Source organism: Ambystoma mexicanum, chromosome 6q, assembly GCF_040938575.1.
Source record: "Ambystoma mexicanum isolate Mex_15411 chromosome 6q, UKY_AmexF1_1, whole genome shotgun sequence".
Taxonomy (NCBI): Eukaryota; Metazoa; Chordata; class Amphibia; order Caudata; family Ambystomatidae; genus Ambystoma; species Ambystoma mexicanum.
Genome location: NC_090937.1, coordinates 61,994,612 through 62,011,336, shown reverse-complemented (window position 1 = coordinate 62,011,336; position 16,725 = coordinate 61,994,612). Strand labels below are relative to the sequence as shown.

General features: G+C 47.3%; 1 protein-coding gene across 1 annotated transcript in view; it reads right to left on the bottom strand.

Annotated features, from left to right (window-relative positions):
- Positions 1 to 16,725, bottom strand: part of POLR1E (RNA polymerase I subunit E) — a 485,913-nt gene that overhangs the window by 375,754 nt on the left and 93,434 nt on the right. The window contains exons 4-5 of the mRNA XM_069630483.1: positions 10,260 to 10,345; positions 3,415 to 3,470 (exon numbers count right to left, since the gene is read on the bottom strand). Of these exons, the coding sequence (XP_069486584.1) occupies positions 3,415 to 3,470; positions 10,260 to 10,345 (142 nt within the window). The remainder of the gene's footprint in view (positions 1 to 3,414; positions 3,471 to 10,259; positions 10,346 to 16,725) is intronic.

Below are 16,725 nucleotides of genomic sequence, written 5' to 3'. Positions count from 1 at the left end.
GAGGCGGCGCTCTGGCGGTCGTGGGAGGCCGGGGTCTAGTGCAGTTGGAGGCGGGAGTCAGGGGCTCCCCCACAGTGCGCTGCTCCAAGTGGTGGCTCGCCCCCTCATGGCGGGCGTTCTCCGGGCGGGAGGAGGAGGAGCAGGAGGATAAGCGGGTCAAGCTCGCTTCCTCATTGCTAAGATCAGCTCCGTTGGTCTAAAGCGGAGGTTGGTTGCATTCTGCAGCAGCATTGGGTGCTTCGGGCCGTTGTGTTATGCTCGCCCATCCCCCCTGCCGGGGCCTGCGTTGCTGTGAGGAGGCTGCCATTTTCCCCCATGATTGGGCCGAGTCCTGGGCCAGTGGAGCCTCGGAGATGGTGAAAACACCATCCTTCAGCAGAGATCCTCAGGGGGTGTCTGCCCCAGACATTCAGACATGACTTTGCTGAAATTCAGGTAGAAACGGGGTGGTGGGCCGGTGTTATGGCGTCCTGTGCACCGCACTTGCCAGGAGCTCCTAAGGAGACATGCCGATCGCGGCGTCTCCAAGCCACGCCCCCAATATCCCTTGCTTTAGAAGTCCAGCCCTAAGATGCATGGGGCCTAATAGGTATCAATACAGGTTTCTCACATGTATGAAATCTCTTTAAAAAAGATAGTCAAGCAAAAATGTATGCGACGACAGGTAAGCTCTCCTCTCTTGCAGACCCAAGGCTATCACAAAGCCAGGATATCCAACCCAGGTTCAACGACCAAAGGTGAGTAACAGGGGGGTATGTACTGTTATCCTATAGAGGACGGGCGGCGGGGGGATAGGCAGGTACAGTTTTGCTTAATTACTCCCATTTTCCCAGGGATCACACTGGGTTAAGTGAAGGGGCTTGCAGCGGCCTCCAGTGGTATTGCTAGTTCTGGAAAAGATCTCGGCCTACACTAATGTAGGGACTGTCGGGACTCAGGGTTAGCTAGCCATTTGGTTGTAGCTCCTGAGCTTCTACCCAAGGCTACAACCAAATGACCCAGGGCTATAACCCACCAGCCATCCCCTAGCAACACCTCAGAGGGCCTTGTTGGGAGCACAGTTTTCCGTCCTTAGTTCCAGTGAGAGGTGCCAATGAGTTGCAGGGTTGAGTATTCTTCCTGTCAGGTGCAACTACAAGATGCAATCCCAGTAGCTGAAGAAACATTCAGATTCCAACTATACAGACCTCTTTAGGACACTTCACAGGACGGATGCACGCGAGTTCCAGTGACTGTCACCATTTGAGGGCGACTACAGGCGTCCTTCCAGTCGTGGTCAAAAAAGCTGCTCCAAGACAGGTTCCCTTGAGGATAGGAGGCTGGAATTCTGGGAGAAGGCGACTTGTTGGACAAGTGACAACCACCAAAGATTCCTGCTTGAACATGTAACGGCAAATGTTCTGACGAGTTAGGCCAAGAGGGAGCTTGGAAGGTCAGGGGGATTTTCAAAGGCTTTAAAGAGCTGGATCCTCAAGAAGGCATGAGGACTAGTCCCACTAGTCCAAGGGCTCAAGCACCACAGAGGGTCTTCGGAGATCAGGCAGAGACACTGAAGGGGATACTGGGCCACTTCCGGAGTTGGTTTTTGGTCATCCACGTGCTGCTCTTCCTCAAGGGATTCTTGGCTCAAACGTAGATCTAAAGAATAGCTGAAAGAGTTCTCCTCTTATCCAAAATCTGAGCTAGAAGCAAGTCCAAGACCACCAATGGTAGGGATCTGCAGCATTCAAAACATTCAGACAGCCGGTAGTTGTCCAATCAGGGACAACTACTGGTTTCCCAGTCGCCCCAGTAGCAGATGTTCTGCCACCAATGATGTGGACTGGGACAGACAGTCCTGGCCTCCTTCCTGGACCACACACAGTCTTACTAGCCCACTAAGGCAACAGCTTTTCTGTGCAAGTGCATGACTTTATAAGGACTTTCCTGACCTGAGAAGGCAGGAATCAGGAAGAAGGCCAAACTAAACATGGCCAAAGAACAAGGGAAACTCTTGTGGCACGGCCATTTTAAAGCACTAGCCACATTTAATTGCCATATGTGGTAAATGTGAATGGCTGCACCAAAACCAATGCAACAACAGTAAAAGTGTAACTGCTGCCATCAGCTTGTCTCTAGGCACATATAAAAGTAACCAAAAATCCCATGTGTAAGAAGCTAGTGTGATAGAAAAGTATCCCTATTGCACTGTACTAGGTTGTTGTGTGCAATTGTAAAAATACAAGAATTCAAAGGTGAAACACATTTTCCCACTACCAATAGTCTGCAGGAATGATCAGTTCCCCCATAGCATGTGAGCAAAGGGAAGTGAAGCTGAAGTCCCTTCCAAAAGTCAGGACAGGATAAAACATATAGCATAAGAATATGGTTCAATAAGATAAATATGGAGGGAAAGTTACAAAAAGAAAATCTTTCCTAATAGTCATTAATTTCTACATGATTAGGCACCTCGTGGTTTGGGCATACAAGTGTTTTTCATTGTATTCAGAGATCCTTTCTTTAGGTGGCAAATGTCATTTTATGTTAGTTTGTAGCCTGTTCACCGTTACAAGCACCTGGCAGACTTTACTCCTTGCGGGACTGATGTGAAGTCAAAGGTGAAGTTTTAACATATTAATTGTTGTTCAGATTTAAGTTAGTTTTGTGAAAGAAGGGGCAGTGGTAGTGTACATCAAAGCATGCTGTGCTTTGTTGAGGACATTTAAACTTCCTTCAAACTGAGAAAAAAAAATTCAAAACATTTTGTTTAAAAAATATAAACAATAAGGTCTTAAAGATTTGAAAAATGGAGAACGTTATTTAAACTCAGAAGTTTAGAAGAGTACATGCATAAGCCTAGAAGAAATCGTAGCCCATTAATGCAAACGTGTATTCCAAATGTTCCCCCCCTATGGATCACCTGTAGGAATATTGAACCTATGCAGGAACATACACAGTGTTTAATGCTTTTAACTGCTGCTACTTCCGTGGAAATCCTGATCTTTGCAGCCTTACCCTTGTCACTAAAATGTCCTTTTCCCCAGGAGTTAACCACTTTATGGTCTTTATCCTATTCATCTTGAAAAGTATCAATGGCGAAAAGACACATATCCTCCTTCATAAGCCTCAAGTCCCCTTTTATGGGGGTTATTATCCACCCACTGGTTTATCACGATTTATTCACTGAAAATGACACTCATCGCTTCAAATTTGTAAACCTGGGGAAAGAATGACTGCCGGCTCCTGTTCTGCTCAGAAGTCTGAAAAAGGGCTCTGAACCTGAAAGATACAGGCATCAGCATAACCGGCTTACAAAGGCAGCTAAGGCAAACCTTTCATTGCCTGGGTTTCTTGGCTTACACTTTCAACAAATCCCTATACAAATCTTTCACACAACAATGTTACCCATCAGAATTAGATGCTTCATTTACGTACCTTATCTCTGTAGGTTTTCTCCACTTTGTCCTCAGTTATTGAATTTGTAGGATCACCTGAAAATAAAGTCACATATACAAATCTATGACTGTTAACACATTTTGGCTGTAAACACCCTCCAAGTAAATTACCATCAGAATTTTCAAAAAAAGTAGCAATTGCAGAAAGTGATACAGCAAAATTACTGGTGCAAAAAGACTGTGCAAATGTAACCAGCTGCTTTTCAAAAGCTTGATCTTGTATTATCTTGGGTGACCCTAACTTCCTAAACTCTCAGACGACCCCTATGGTTGCATCTATTCACCCCCTTCAGGAATTACATGATATGGCATTTATAACGCGCTTGTACACAAGTTATTCTAAGTGCGACAAAACAAGGAAGCGGAAACAGAGGGAGGACAAAACAATGATCTTACTAGGCCTTGTGTCTTTAAGATCGGGCAAGTGCGGGGAAGGGGAAAAGTACCAAGGGGGGCAAGAGTGGGGGCTGGTGAAGTGCCGGTAATGAAAAGTGCAGCCAACGGGTGGCTCATAAGTGCAGAGTGAAGGGACTCAAGGGTTACAGATACAGACCACAAGTGCTGAGGGAGCCAAGAGGCAATGCGAGGTGCAACTGGACAGGCAGGGACCTGGGCCCAAGTTCAGAGGGTGGCCAGGTGAATAGTGCGTGGAGCAATCAGGTCATCAGCAGGGGAAAGGAAGAGAGAAAGCGTAAACAAAGAGGAAGGTCTCGAGTTGCTTCCAAAATCTAAGGTGGTTCTGCTCAGGCAGGGAGGCTGTTCCAGAGGGAGGCACCAGCCAAAGAAGGATCTGTTCGCAACTCTATGCTTGGAAAAGTAACTGACCCTCAGAGTGTAGGTGTATGAGCGGAGAGCTCGAGTAGGGAGATGTTTAGGAATAGAGAGTTGGAGGTAGTGTGGTCCCAATGAAAAGGGTCTTGAACTTGATCCTTGCCACCACTGGGAGCCCATGAAGTGATTTCAGAGCTGGAGAGATACGATCCCTGGGCTTGAGGCCAATGACAAGTCTTGCAGTCCTGTTTTGGATAAATTGTAGAGCAGGAAGATTTCGAAAGGGGCTGTTCCAGTAGTCCAGCCTATAGAGGACCAGAGCTCTGGAGATTGAGCTTCTGGGGGAAAGTGAAGAAAGGAAGAATACCTCTGAGGAGGTGCAGCTGATAGTTTGACTTCTTAGAGACGTCGTAAATGTGAGGAGAGAAGGAGAGGGTGGAGTCGGAGACGACCTCAAGGTTCTTAGCCTAACAGGTAGGAGCAGGAAGAGGGCCCAGTGTGGGCGGCCAGAGAGAGAGCGAGGAAAGGAGGGAGCTGGTGTTCCGATGAGGAGGATCTCAATCTTCCTGGCAATAAGGCAGACATCATTGGCTGCAAACCACTCCTGGATTGCGGACAGTCAGCAAGCAACGAGAGAAGGGGTAGAAGCGGCCGAGGGGAGCCTGAAAGAGAGCTGGGTGTCATCCGAATAACAAGTTGGAGCAGAGAGAAGCGAATCAGTGGGCAAGAGCTGCTAGCTATTGGTTGATGTAAAGACCGGAGGGGGATGTCTGTAATTCTGCTCTCTATATGGTAGAGGAGAGGCACAGAGGACCCCAGCCAAGATTCTCTTTTGTGGTAGCAATGGACGAGCAATCAAGGCCTAGCTTCTCAGGTGATGCGGGCTGGTTCTTTAGTACAGTGTAGTCCCAAGCAACCACAAAGGAATGTCCGCACACTGTATTAGTTAAAACACAGTCTTTATATAATTAATATTCAAGGTTATTTACAATATCACGATAACTCACTTTGTACTCAGTCATCTATAATGGCAAATATACAGTTCTACGTGGTACCACAATTATTAGATCTCTTTAAAGTGCATCAAATGTATGGTTAAATGTCACACAAATTAGTTTGTAAAGATAACCAACAATAGATATAAGAAGAAAGCAGTTGGTTAGAACAATTGGCAGAATACTGGCCTTGTTAGAGGCACAGTTCTGTGTGGAGACCCCCCCCCCCCACCTGGGCAACCTATAGAATAAAGATATATCACAAGCCCAGTCCATATATTGTTCACCAGAGTCTTTCCAAGAGTTGACCAACCTCCTGGCGTCGTAGCGTTCCTCACCGGGGAATCAACAGCGCTTCTTGAGTTCGTTCCCTTTAAGGCAGGAGTCACGGGTCGTGAAACGTCCGGCTAAGAACAGGGTGAACTAAGGCAGTGAAGTGGCAACTTCTTTCCTAGTGGTGCTCGTCGACGGGGAAGCGTAAACGTCCTGCAAGGAAGAGGCGTGCGGGGCACCTCGATGTCGATAGTTCTGGACCGCAAAGAGTTTGAAGAACTGTGGCCCAGCAAAGGCGTCGAGTCGTCTGCATCTCTGTGGTCTTTGGGTTGCAGGAAACCCACCGTCGAATGCTCCTCGGCGCGTCAACGGCCTGGCTTTCTCCGGCGGGCGGCGGTGCGGACAAGCGTGTCCATGAATTGAAAGTTCTTAGGCAACGGGAGCACTGCGGCTCCGGACGGCGATGGTGGTCATCGACGGTGGCGGACAACAGTCTGGGCACTTCTCTTTGGGATTCCGCGGCAGTCCCCCGTCTCCGGTCGGCAGCCTGTCATAGGTCTGTCTACCAGGGAGCTTTGGCAAAGATCAGCTGGTGCACGATGGTCCCTCGTAGCTCGGGAAGAGGGCGCCTAACTAGGTCCTCTCTGGGTCAGTCCTTGGAGACACAGCAGAATTCAGATCGACGAAGTAGAGCAACGGTTCATAGTGATAATACCGAATCAAAAAATCTCGAAAACAAAAATCTCGAATACAAAAGGCCGAAAAAAAAAAAATATCGAATTTTTTTTTCAATGTGTTTTTTTCCAAAATGGGGGGGTTCCCCCCCCCCAACCCCCCTTTTTTCATTTTTTTTTATTTTACCCCTTTTTTTTACTTACCTGACCCCAAAAACATATATAAATAGATAAATAAAAAATTTCGATATTTTTTTTTCGAGATTTTGTTTCAGGCTTTTTGTCATTCGAGATTTTGTTTGCGATTTTGACTGACCACCAGAGCAACAGCAAGACTTCTCTTCCAGCAGGGCTTCAAGGTTAAGCTTCAGGTTTACTCCAGTTACTCTTCGTAGTGGACTTCAGCTTCTGAACACGAATTCTAGTAGTGAGAGGCCCCCAGATATACTAGTTGATCTCTCATTCATTCTGCTGGGACACACTCAGGCAACCAATCGGTCAGAAGGGCATTCCTCTAGTCAGGCAGCCAATCAAATGCATAGTGCATTAAGGCCATGCACTCACAACAAGTTATGTGTATTGGGACAAGTACCCAGCCATTCAACACTCCACACTGCATTCATACCCGTTTCGAGCAGGGCTGTCTCAGTCATTGTGTCAAACACCAGAACCCAGACATCCACAACAGGAAGTGCATATTGGTAATACACTCCATTCACCCAGGTCCCACCCACAAGGTGTACCCACAACATACAGTGACTGGGAAGGCTCCAGCCAGTCTAGCCTGGACTTCACAACAACACCATATACAGAACTTCCACCAAACAGCCAGTCAGGGGGAAGGGACAGAGTCAGGGCTTCACAGGACTTTGGGAAAACAAGGTAACAGGCAATAGAAAGCAAGAGGCCACAGGGAACTTCTTGTTTCCTATCAGGAATCAACCGATTCCAATGGCAGAGCCTGGGTATCCCAAAATGGAGGATACTTAGAGCCCCTGTCCAATTCAGCATGGAGCTGCCACCAGCACATACCCTGCTCTGTGGGCCACACGCGGGTGCCCAAAACATACACTAGGGCCACAGGGTTGTACCCCCACCCATGGGTGCAATAATGTCAAAACTTGATAGTCATGGGGATTATGAAAGCCTCTGTCACAAAGTACCACACAGAGATACTAAATTACTCCCCGTTTGATCCTTGAAGCCACAGGTATAGGTGCTGGAACGCCAGGAACCAGGAGCGCCGGAAACCCCAAACCGCTGTAAGGCAAGCAAGTAATTAACACAAGACCAAATGAGCAGTAACAGATAGGGAAGAAAGCTATGAACCACTAGATGGCTTACCTAGATGTGAAATGGATGAGGCATAAACCAAACCGTGGGCTTGGGGCGAAGAATGTGGTGAGCGTTCTGGGAGTACGTAGTAAGCGGCGGCAGCAGTAGGGAGGAGAAGGCTGGTCACTGCCTTTGCTGGAAAACGTGTCACACACTGCAAATACCTGTGGGAGCACTGTGGTTGCAGCAGGGTTTGGAGAAAGGACTTTAAGCGTGGTAACAGTACTGGAAAAGCCAAAACAGTCCGTGTGAGCTCTGTGGCCTAGTGCTTCCAGAAAGACAACAGTTAACAACAAATCCGAAAGGAGTATCCGAAGGAGTCCAAGTATGGAAGTCGGTAGGTCAGTATACCGGAAGAGCAGAGTTGCAGGCAAACAATCCAAGGAGGAAGCAAGGGGAAACCATTGTGCAAAGTCCGTAATTCAAAAGCCGAGAGTCGAAGTTCAAGAGTGTGCCAAACAGTGCCGGATAGAACAGCTGTGAAGCACTGAAAAGGCGCGTACTCAAAGCATTTATCCTATTGCTATGTTGTCATGTGATCAGGTCTTCTGTGTCATGTGATGCAGAACCGATCGGGGTTGCCTGTCAACAGGGCGTCTGATACGGCCTGCGACGAGGCGCCAGGGGAGTTGCCAGTGGAGAAATGGAAGCTGGCGTTCTGGGCGACGGTAACTGGTGCCTTTCCATGAGTGATGCCAACGGGCACCAAACCGCTGCCGCCTTAATCGAGTAGGAGTTGGTATGTGTGCAGCAGAAGGGGCATCAGAAGAAGGGGAATTAGAACGCATGACACATAAGGGTAATCCCATGGGTCTGTACACCAAACCAAACACAAGAGCTACAACGCTAGGAGTCCAGTCCGACATGGACTCCTGGGCAGAAAACAATACAGAAAACAAATGAAAAAGGACTACAGGACAAGGACAGGGAGGCCCTGTCCCTCCAATGCATTTCCATCATCACCGTTGAACAGCCAGGGAGAAAGGTTAGACCTCTGGGGGGGGGGGGGGGGGCTGGGGAGGGAGGAGGGGTTGGGAGAAAGAGAGAGAGAGAGAGAGAGAGAGAGAGAGAGAGAGAGAGAGAGAGAGAGAGAGAGAGAGAGAGAGAACCCTAGTTAGACCTGAGGGTCGGTTAGTGAGAAAGGAGGTAAGTCAGTCCAGGGCCTGATCAGTGATGCCCAAGTTATCACAAAGGTGATTGAGCAGGATGGCATGGTTGACCGTATCAAAAGCAAAAGAACTAAAAGAATGAGGACAGAAGGAAGGTTAGAATCAATGTTAGAGAGAAGGTCTTCACAGATGTTCAGGAGAGCAGTTTCTATGCTTCGGGCCACTGTGATGCCAGACTGATGGTCCTGGAGACAACCAACAGATTCAGTGTGAAGTTTAAGCTGGGAGATGGCCAGCTTTTCCAATTGGTTGCCCAGGAAAGGAGTGATAGAGATTGGGCAATAGTTAGCCAGAGAGGAGGGAATTGGCAGAGGGCTTCTTAAGGAGGGGGTGCACTCCCTTAAGAATGTACTCCACTGCTTCAGAGTTGGGTTTGTGCTTTATAAATCCCCAACATAACATCACGCTTTTCGGAAAAAGGAATAGGGGTGCTGGCCTTGGCAAAAAAAGCAGTTAGCATTACTTTATTACATTCAAGGTTCTCAAAGTAACTTCATACCTGCAAGTATTATGATGGTCACCGTCTTTAATAGGTACAGAAATATGTAAACATGAATATGGATAGGCAAAGCATTTTACTTCAGATGCTCTCAAATTTGTCTTTTGAAAATAATTCTAAGACAGGACTATTCAGGATGCGTTCATATGGTGTGGAATGGCAAGGTTAAAGTAACGTTCTTTCTGGCAACATGAACCTCGCCCCTCCAACCAGGTCACAACCAATGGGTAAAAAATGGGAGTGGGGCAGTACAAGAAAACACATTGCAGACAAAACCAATGCTGGAGCTACGCCTGGGTTCTCCACAAGGCCACATTGCAGGTGACCCTGACCACGTCTCAACTCAATATGGAACCTATGTCGACTGCTTAATAAAAGGCGAAAGGAATGAAGGTTCTCCAATTAATGTTTCCTTGACTTTGCTCTGGTCACTTCAGGTGTTTGTCACAGCCCTACTTCATCATCTTGCTGCAATTTTGTATTGCCAACAAAGCAGTGGACTTCCATTTCCCATGTCTTTGAGTTGTTGCCTTGTACCAGCAAGCATCTTCTATGGCACCTTATTTCAACAGATTCTTGCCCCAGCATCTAGTCTCAGCCAAAATATGATTCTTCACCTTGAGACAATGGGAGCGTGCGAGGCCCTGATCAGCGGAGGTGCATGCTGGTTATTCACCTTCTATACTATAGCAAAAGAGATGCGTTTGGGGCCTCAACCATGCATTATAGGCCACAGGGCATTGTGTAGCCACAATGGCTGGCTCCTCACAGTTAAAAGGGACTGTTATTTCTTACCCCCCCCCCCATCATGATAGACAACACAACAAGGTAAATGCTCACTGACATGCAGCCAGCCCATACTTTGCACGGTGCAATCCAGCAAGCCAATTCAGCGTACTCTTTCAAAGGTCAATCAATTGAGCGACATTAAACTGGGTAAACCTATTAGCTAGTATTAAGTCAAAAGAAGGTAATTGTTTTCATTTTAATGTTAACAAAACATTTTTTTCCTACAGATGTTATCTTGTTTGTTCTCACACTTGACCCATTTTCCCACCAAATGCTTACTTTTCAAGAAACATTGCAATTAACTAGCCAATTTCCCCTACCTGGAAAAACAGGTTGCATGTTAAACTGTTCGGCACGGACCACTTCCATTTGCCCAGAGTCCTTGTTTAATATCCCAAAAAAGTACCTAAAAAGCACATCAAATAAGAACACCAGTTTGTCGTTGATGCTTAGCAAGAACAGGTTTAACAAGTGGTTTTAAGTTAAGTCAAAATGTATAAATCAAGCTTGGCCAGACATTAGAAACTATTGCAAAAACAAACAGCTGAAACCTTTAGCACCAGGCATGGAAAATGCAATTTTTATGGGCACTAGTAGTTCTTGGTTATTGCTTGAAAAAACGAGTTGACAGTTGACTACATATGCCTTTTCTACATGTAGAGTACAATACAACTTTTGCTAAAATAAAAGAATGCGCTAAGTTGACCACGCTATTACTGGGAGGTATTTCAAGATAAACAAAAAAGGGAATGGAATTAAAATATCTGGGATTTTTCCATCTAGCGGATGAAACATGAACCATGTAAATATGTCCCTTATTGGGTGGCATGAGTACCTTGTGAGGATCTGGTACTGTTTGCCCCTTGGAATGCATTGTGCTCGTCTGTCATCACCATTTGGAAAGTACTCCAATCTCTGCTGTTCAAAAATGGCTACACTTGCAGAACCAAAACCTCCCTCACTCACTCACCTCATTCCAAATTGCCCCCAAGAATCTGACATCTCAGAATGTAATTGTATATTCTAGACACAACGACCCCCTCCCTGTTCTTCCACGCTCGTCGTCTTATTCTTTTGTCTGAAAGCAGCCTTTTCTGCATAGCTACCTGTCAGAGCGGCACTTATCCCTCTGCGGAATGCTTATGGCTCATGTGCTACCATGCCCCCGTCTCAAATTATAGCCTGCAAACATGTTTTTGCTGGCTTGCGCACCATTCTTTTCCCATTCAGAGTCTGCATGATCCTCGGGTTCGCTACACTCCCGCACGATTCCCCCCCAAAGACACATTTTATTTATTTTGTATCATTTCACAAAAATCGTTACTGTTGATACACGTCACCCACAAACATTAAAACTGTCCCTCGCAGATTAAAATTCCCAAACACCTGTTCTTACAGATCATAAAACCAACAGTGCAGAATGTTTCAAACGTACATGCAATTCAACAAGAGCATGTACCTAGGACTCTTCGCACTGTCCCACCAGTAAGTACATTCAAAGTGTCAGATTCTTTTCCACAATTTGGTTAGGAAGATACATCCTTCATATGACCAAAAAAGTTACTTCTTACCTGGTAACGTTATTTCGATGGGATGTTCCTCCGACGTATTCCTTATCTTTGATAATTCGCCTCCAGCTTGCTGGCCTCGGAAAACATTTTCAGCAGAGGGCGCTGCGCATCGACGTCCGTCGAGTTGATGTCCCTCGACAGCCACCGTATCGGCGCCGACGTCATCATGCCCATAAATAGCCACGCGCAGCGTCCGTTGCTCAGTTCTGTTTTGTAGCATAAAATAAGTCATGCCTGAATTGGTTATTGACCTTGAAGGAGCGTAAGCTGCAACCACAAGGGAAGTATTACTGCTGGGATGGATGGGAGGGGCGATAAGGAATACGTCAGAGGAACATCCCATCAAAAGAATGTTACCTTGTAAGAAGTAACTTGTTCTTCGAAGGGATTGTGTCCTCTGACGTATTCCTCATCTTTGATAGACTCCCATAGCAGTGTTGTGTAATTGGAGGTGGGAGTAAAAACGCCGTTTAGGAATGAACAGAATGTAATACTGCTTTGCGAAACCTATTCTCTTGACTAGAGGAGGAATCCAGGTTGTAAAATCCTGTGAAGGTATGTGCGGATGACCATGTAGCAGCCCACACATCTCGAACCGGAACCCCTCTTTGGAGGACCGAAGAGGCTGCGATACCCCTGGTTGAATGAGCCCTAAGATTTTGAGGAGGCTCTTTCCCTGCCAGTTTGTAACATTCCAGAATGGCCAAAATAATCCATCTGGAAATGGTCTGTTTTGTTATCGGTAGTCCCAATTTGTGCCCTGAGTAACCTACGAATAGTTGGTCTGCTTGCCTAATCCTAGCAAGTCTGCTGATGTAAAAGCTTAAAGCCCACCTTGGGTCCAGCCTGTGTAGCCTTTCTTCCTCTTTCCCCGGATGGGGAGGAGGATAGAATGAAGATAATGTAATTTTTTGAGTGATGTGGAATTCAGAAACCACCTTTGGGAGGAAATTAGGCTTCACCTGTAGGACAACTTTGTCTTTATGAAAAATTGTATGAGGGGGTTTACAAGATAGAGCTTGTAATTCGCTCACCCTTCTAGCAGATGTTAGTGCCACTAATAAGACAGTTTTAAGGGTGAGAAATCTTAGCGAACAAGAGTGGAGTGGTTCGAAAGGAGTACCCATCAGGAAATTTAAGACTAAATTTAAGTCCCATAAGGGAACTTGGAATGGTCTTGGAGGATAGACATTAGTTCATCCCTTTAGAAATTGTACTATTAAGGGTAATTTGAAATACGATGGCTCCTCTGCAGTGCGCTTGAAGATCGATAGCGCTGCGAGATAGCCCTTGATAGTGCCAACTTGAAGGCCTGAATTTGCCAAATAGAGTAGAAAGGATAACACCATTGGTGTGCCACATGAAAATGGGCCGATATTCTCTTCTCTACACCAGCTGCAAAATTTGTTCCAACGGCAGCGGTATAAAGACTTTGTTGCTGGCCTTCTGGCCAAAAGCAACACCTCCATAACGTCATCAAGGAGATCCCAATCCTTGTATCTCAACCTTTCAGAAGCCAAGCGTGAAGGTTGAGGGTTCTGATGTCTGGATGGAGAACCAGGCCTCCCTTCTGTGAGAGAAGATTCTCCTTGAGTGGAAGGCGAATTGGAGGGCAGGTGGACATGTCCAGAACGTCCGGGTACCACGTTCTCCTGGCTCAGTCTGGGGAAATTAGGATCATGGTCCTCCGGAATCTTCTCAACCTCCTGATCATTTGAGGAATGACAGGGACTGGTGGAAACGCGTACAGGAGTGGAAACTCCCAGTCCACTACGAACGCGTCCCCTAGAGCTCCTCTCGGGGGAAATTCCCTTGAACAAAACAGATCGCACTTCCTGTTACTGGTGGCGAACAGATCCACTTGAGGGGTTCCCCAAAGGGCGAAGATCTCCTGAAGGACTTCCTGAGCTAGTTCCCACTCGTGGGAGACTGTGCCCTGCCTGCTCAGAGCATCCGCCGTCAAGTTCTTCTCTCCGGCTAGGTGAACTGCCGCTAGAGAGATTCCTTCTTGAATTGCCCAAAACCAGAGCTGCATTGCCTCTCTGCACAGTGGCATTGATCGCATGCCTCCTCTTTTGTTGAGGTAGTGCATGGCCACTGTGTTGTCCGTCATTATCAGGACATTTTTTTCCTGTACGGATGGTAGGAAAGCTTTCAGCGCTAGTCTGATCGCTCTCGGCTCCAATAGGTTGATGTATAGTCTGGACTCCGATGGAGACCAACGACCGCTGATGGTCAAGTCGTTGACATGGGCTCCCCACCCCGTGAGTGAGGCGTCCGTGACTACCGTTATCTCCGGCCATGGTTGCCAAAACAGTTCTCCTTTCAAAATGTTCTCTCGATAAACCCACCATTGAAGGTCTCGGGCTACCTTGTCCGGAATCCGAAGGAGATCTGTCATCTTTCCTGAGAACTGCGACCACTGGGTTCTTAGTGCCCACTGAAGCAATCTCATTCTCAGGCGAGCCTCTGGCACAAGGAAGATGCAGGATGCCATGAGGCCTAGCAACCTCAAAATGTCGAAGGCTGGGAGATGTTGGGCATTTTGAAACTTGATGACCATCTGCAGAATATCTTGAGCCCTCACCTCTGGTGGCGAAGCTTTTCCCAGAGAAGTGTCCAGGACCGCTCCGATGAACTGGAGCCTCTGTATCATCTGTGACTTCTTTAAATTGAGGGAGAAGCCCAGTTTGTGAAGGAAGTGGCAGACATAATCTAGCTGGATCTGAGCTTGTTCCGAAGATACAGCCCTGATCAGCTAATCGTCCAGGTAGGGGTAGACGTGAATCCCTCCCTTCCTTAGACATGCCGCCACTACCGACATTAACTTGGTGAAGACCCTCGGGCGGAGGTCAGCCCAAATGGCAGAACTCTAAATTGATAATGGAAGCCGCCAATTGCGAACCTCAGGTATTTCCAGTGTTTGAGATGGATTGGCACATGGAAATAAGCATCCTGGAGGTCCAGAGATACCAGCCAGTCCTGGAGCTGGAGGGCCCGAAGGATCTGAGAGAGAGTTACCATCTTGAACTTGTCCTTCCTGAAGAACTTGTTCAATTCTCGTCCAAGATAGTTCACAGTCCTCCGTCTTTCTTCGGGATGAGAAAGTAGGGGGGGGGGGGTGTGTACCAGCCCTTGTTCCTCTCCGCTACAGGTACTGGTTCTACGGCACTTTTCTCTAGCAGGTCTACAATTTCCTGCAAGAGGAGCGGATCTGGAACTTTCAGAGAGCTGTTCCCCGGTGGATGACTGAGGGATGCGTAGAAAAGGCAGGCAATAACCTTGGGCAACTGTCTCCAATGCCCAAGCATCTGACGTAATAGCCTGCCATTCCGTCATATGTTGGGTTAACCTGCCCCCTACTGGTGTCTTGTGAGGAGAGTCCTCAGAGCAGTTTGGAGGCAGCTGATGCAGATGCCGAGGGTAAAGAGGCACCTGCTGCTGCGGCTTTTGTATTTTTACCCAGTCCACCTCGGGTGAATTTTTTCTGACCCCTTTGAACCGGCTGTCCTCTGCCTCTTCCGATTGCGGAATAGAAGTGAAAGGACTTACCTCTTCAAGAGGTTCCTGAGGGGCGATATGGTGTCTGACGGATTGCAGCTCCTAGGGATTTTGCTGCTGCCCTTGATGTTTGTAGTTTTTCTAAACTGTCATCCGCCTTCTTACCAAACAAAGAAGAGCCGTCAAAGGGCATATTCAAGAGTCTGCTTTGCACATCTGGAGCAAAACCAGACTTTCGCAACCAAGCAAATCTCCTGGTTGTTGTACTTGACGCCATGGCCCTGCTGATGCTGTCAGCAGAATCGATGCCAGTCTGAAGGGATTCACACATTGCGTCCTTACCATCCTTAATGATGTTGAGAAACACTTCCCTTTCTTCTCCCTCTGGGAGGCCGTCAGCCGCTGATGAAGCACACTCCCAAAGTGTGTGGCTGAACCTTGCGAGCGTACAAGTAGCATTGATGGATTTCAAAGCCATGCTACATGCAGAAAATACTTTTTTGGCCATAGAATCATAACTCTTGTCATCCCTGTCCTGTGGAACAGTAGGATAAGCCGATTTACCACCTGAAGAAGTTGCTGCCTGAACAACCAGACTCTCCGGAGTTGGGTGTTTGGATAAATATTCAGGGTCAGCAGTAGACACTTTATACTTGGCTGATAATTTTTTGTTAACCGCCGGGATAACCTCTGGGGTTTCCCAGTTTGCCAATATTTTCCTTTGTAGTGCCGCATGAAATGACGCCACAGGATCCTCCTGTGGACCTTTAACCAAAATATCTGTGAGGTCGTCTTGCTGAAAGGCAGGTGAAGGTGTAGACCACCCCATAAACTCGATTATCCTTGCCATCAAGGTTCTATAAGGGGTTTCAGCATGTTCCACTGGGTCTGGTTTGGCAAATTCCACTTCTGGGGAAGTGTCCAGCCCACTTGCTTCATGTAAGGATTCTTAGAGGTCCTTAATCCTACCTTCCTCAGAGGTAAATTCCTCTGGTACAGGAGTTGCAGTTCCCTGCAACTCAAAAGGTCTCTCCTGATCCGAATTCTCCCCTTCCTCATAAATAGATGCTAAGGCTCTGGAATGATCAGATCTTGGAAATGGTATAAATCCCATTCCTAGAGCAGAAGGGGCCAAATTCGTCATAATTGGCTGAGAAAACGTCGACGCGGACGTTAAAGGCTTCGAAGCCATCGAAAAAGGCGTCGAGAAAGTTGGTAGAGGCCTCGAGGAACTCAAGAGTATCGAAATTCTACTTGAGGTTGTCGAAGACGTTCTCGTGATCGAGGCTCTGGGTATAGCCACTGGCTGTGATGTGGCCGTGGGTTTGTCCTTTCTCTGCGTCGAAGACGGCGTCGAATCGACTGACATGTGCGTCGAAGCACCCTTCGATAATGGCGTCGAAGACACAGATCTATGCGTCGAAGGGATCTTCCATGACGGCGTCGAAGACGCGACCTTGCCTTTACTCGAGGGTTCATGACGCTCTCGAGTAGCTTCTTTCGCCGGGTGCTGCAACTAGCAGCGTTTTGATTTTTCTGGTCTTTCATCACCCTCAGCAGTCTTCGAGGGGGATCGAGGCCGCTTTCTCGAAGACGCTAAGCATCTTTTTCCTGAATTCCTCCCAATCAGCCTGAGAGCTATGTTTTGTGGGGCAGGAGACCCTTTTTGGGGAAACAGAAGACGACGAGGAAGGGGATCTTCGACGTCTCTTTT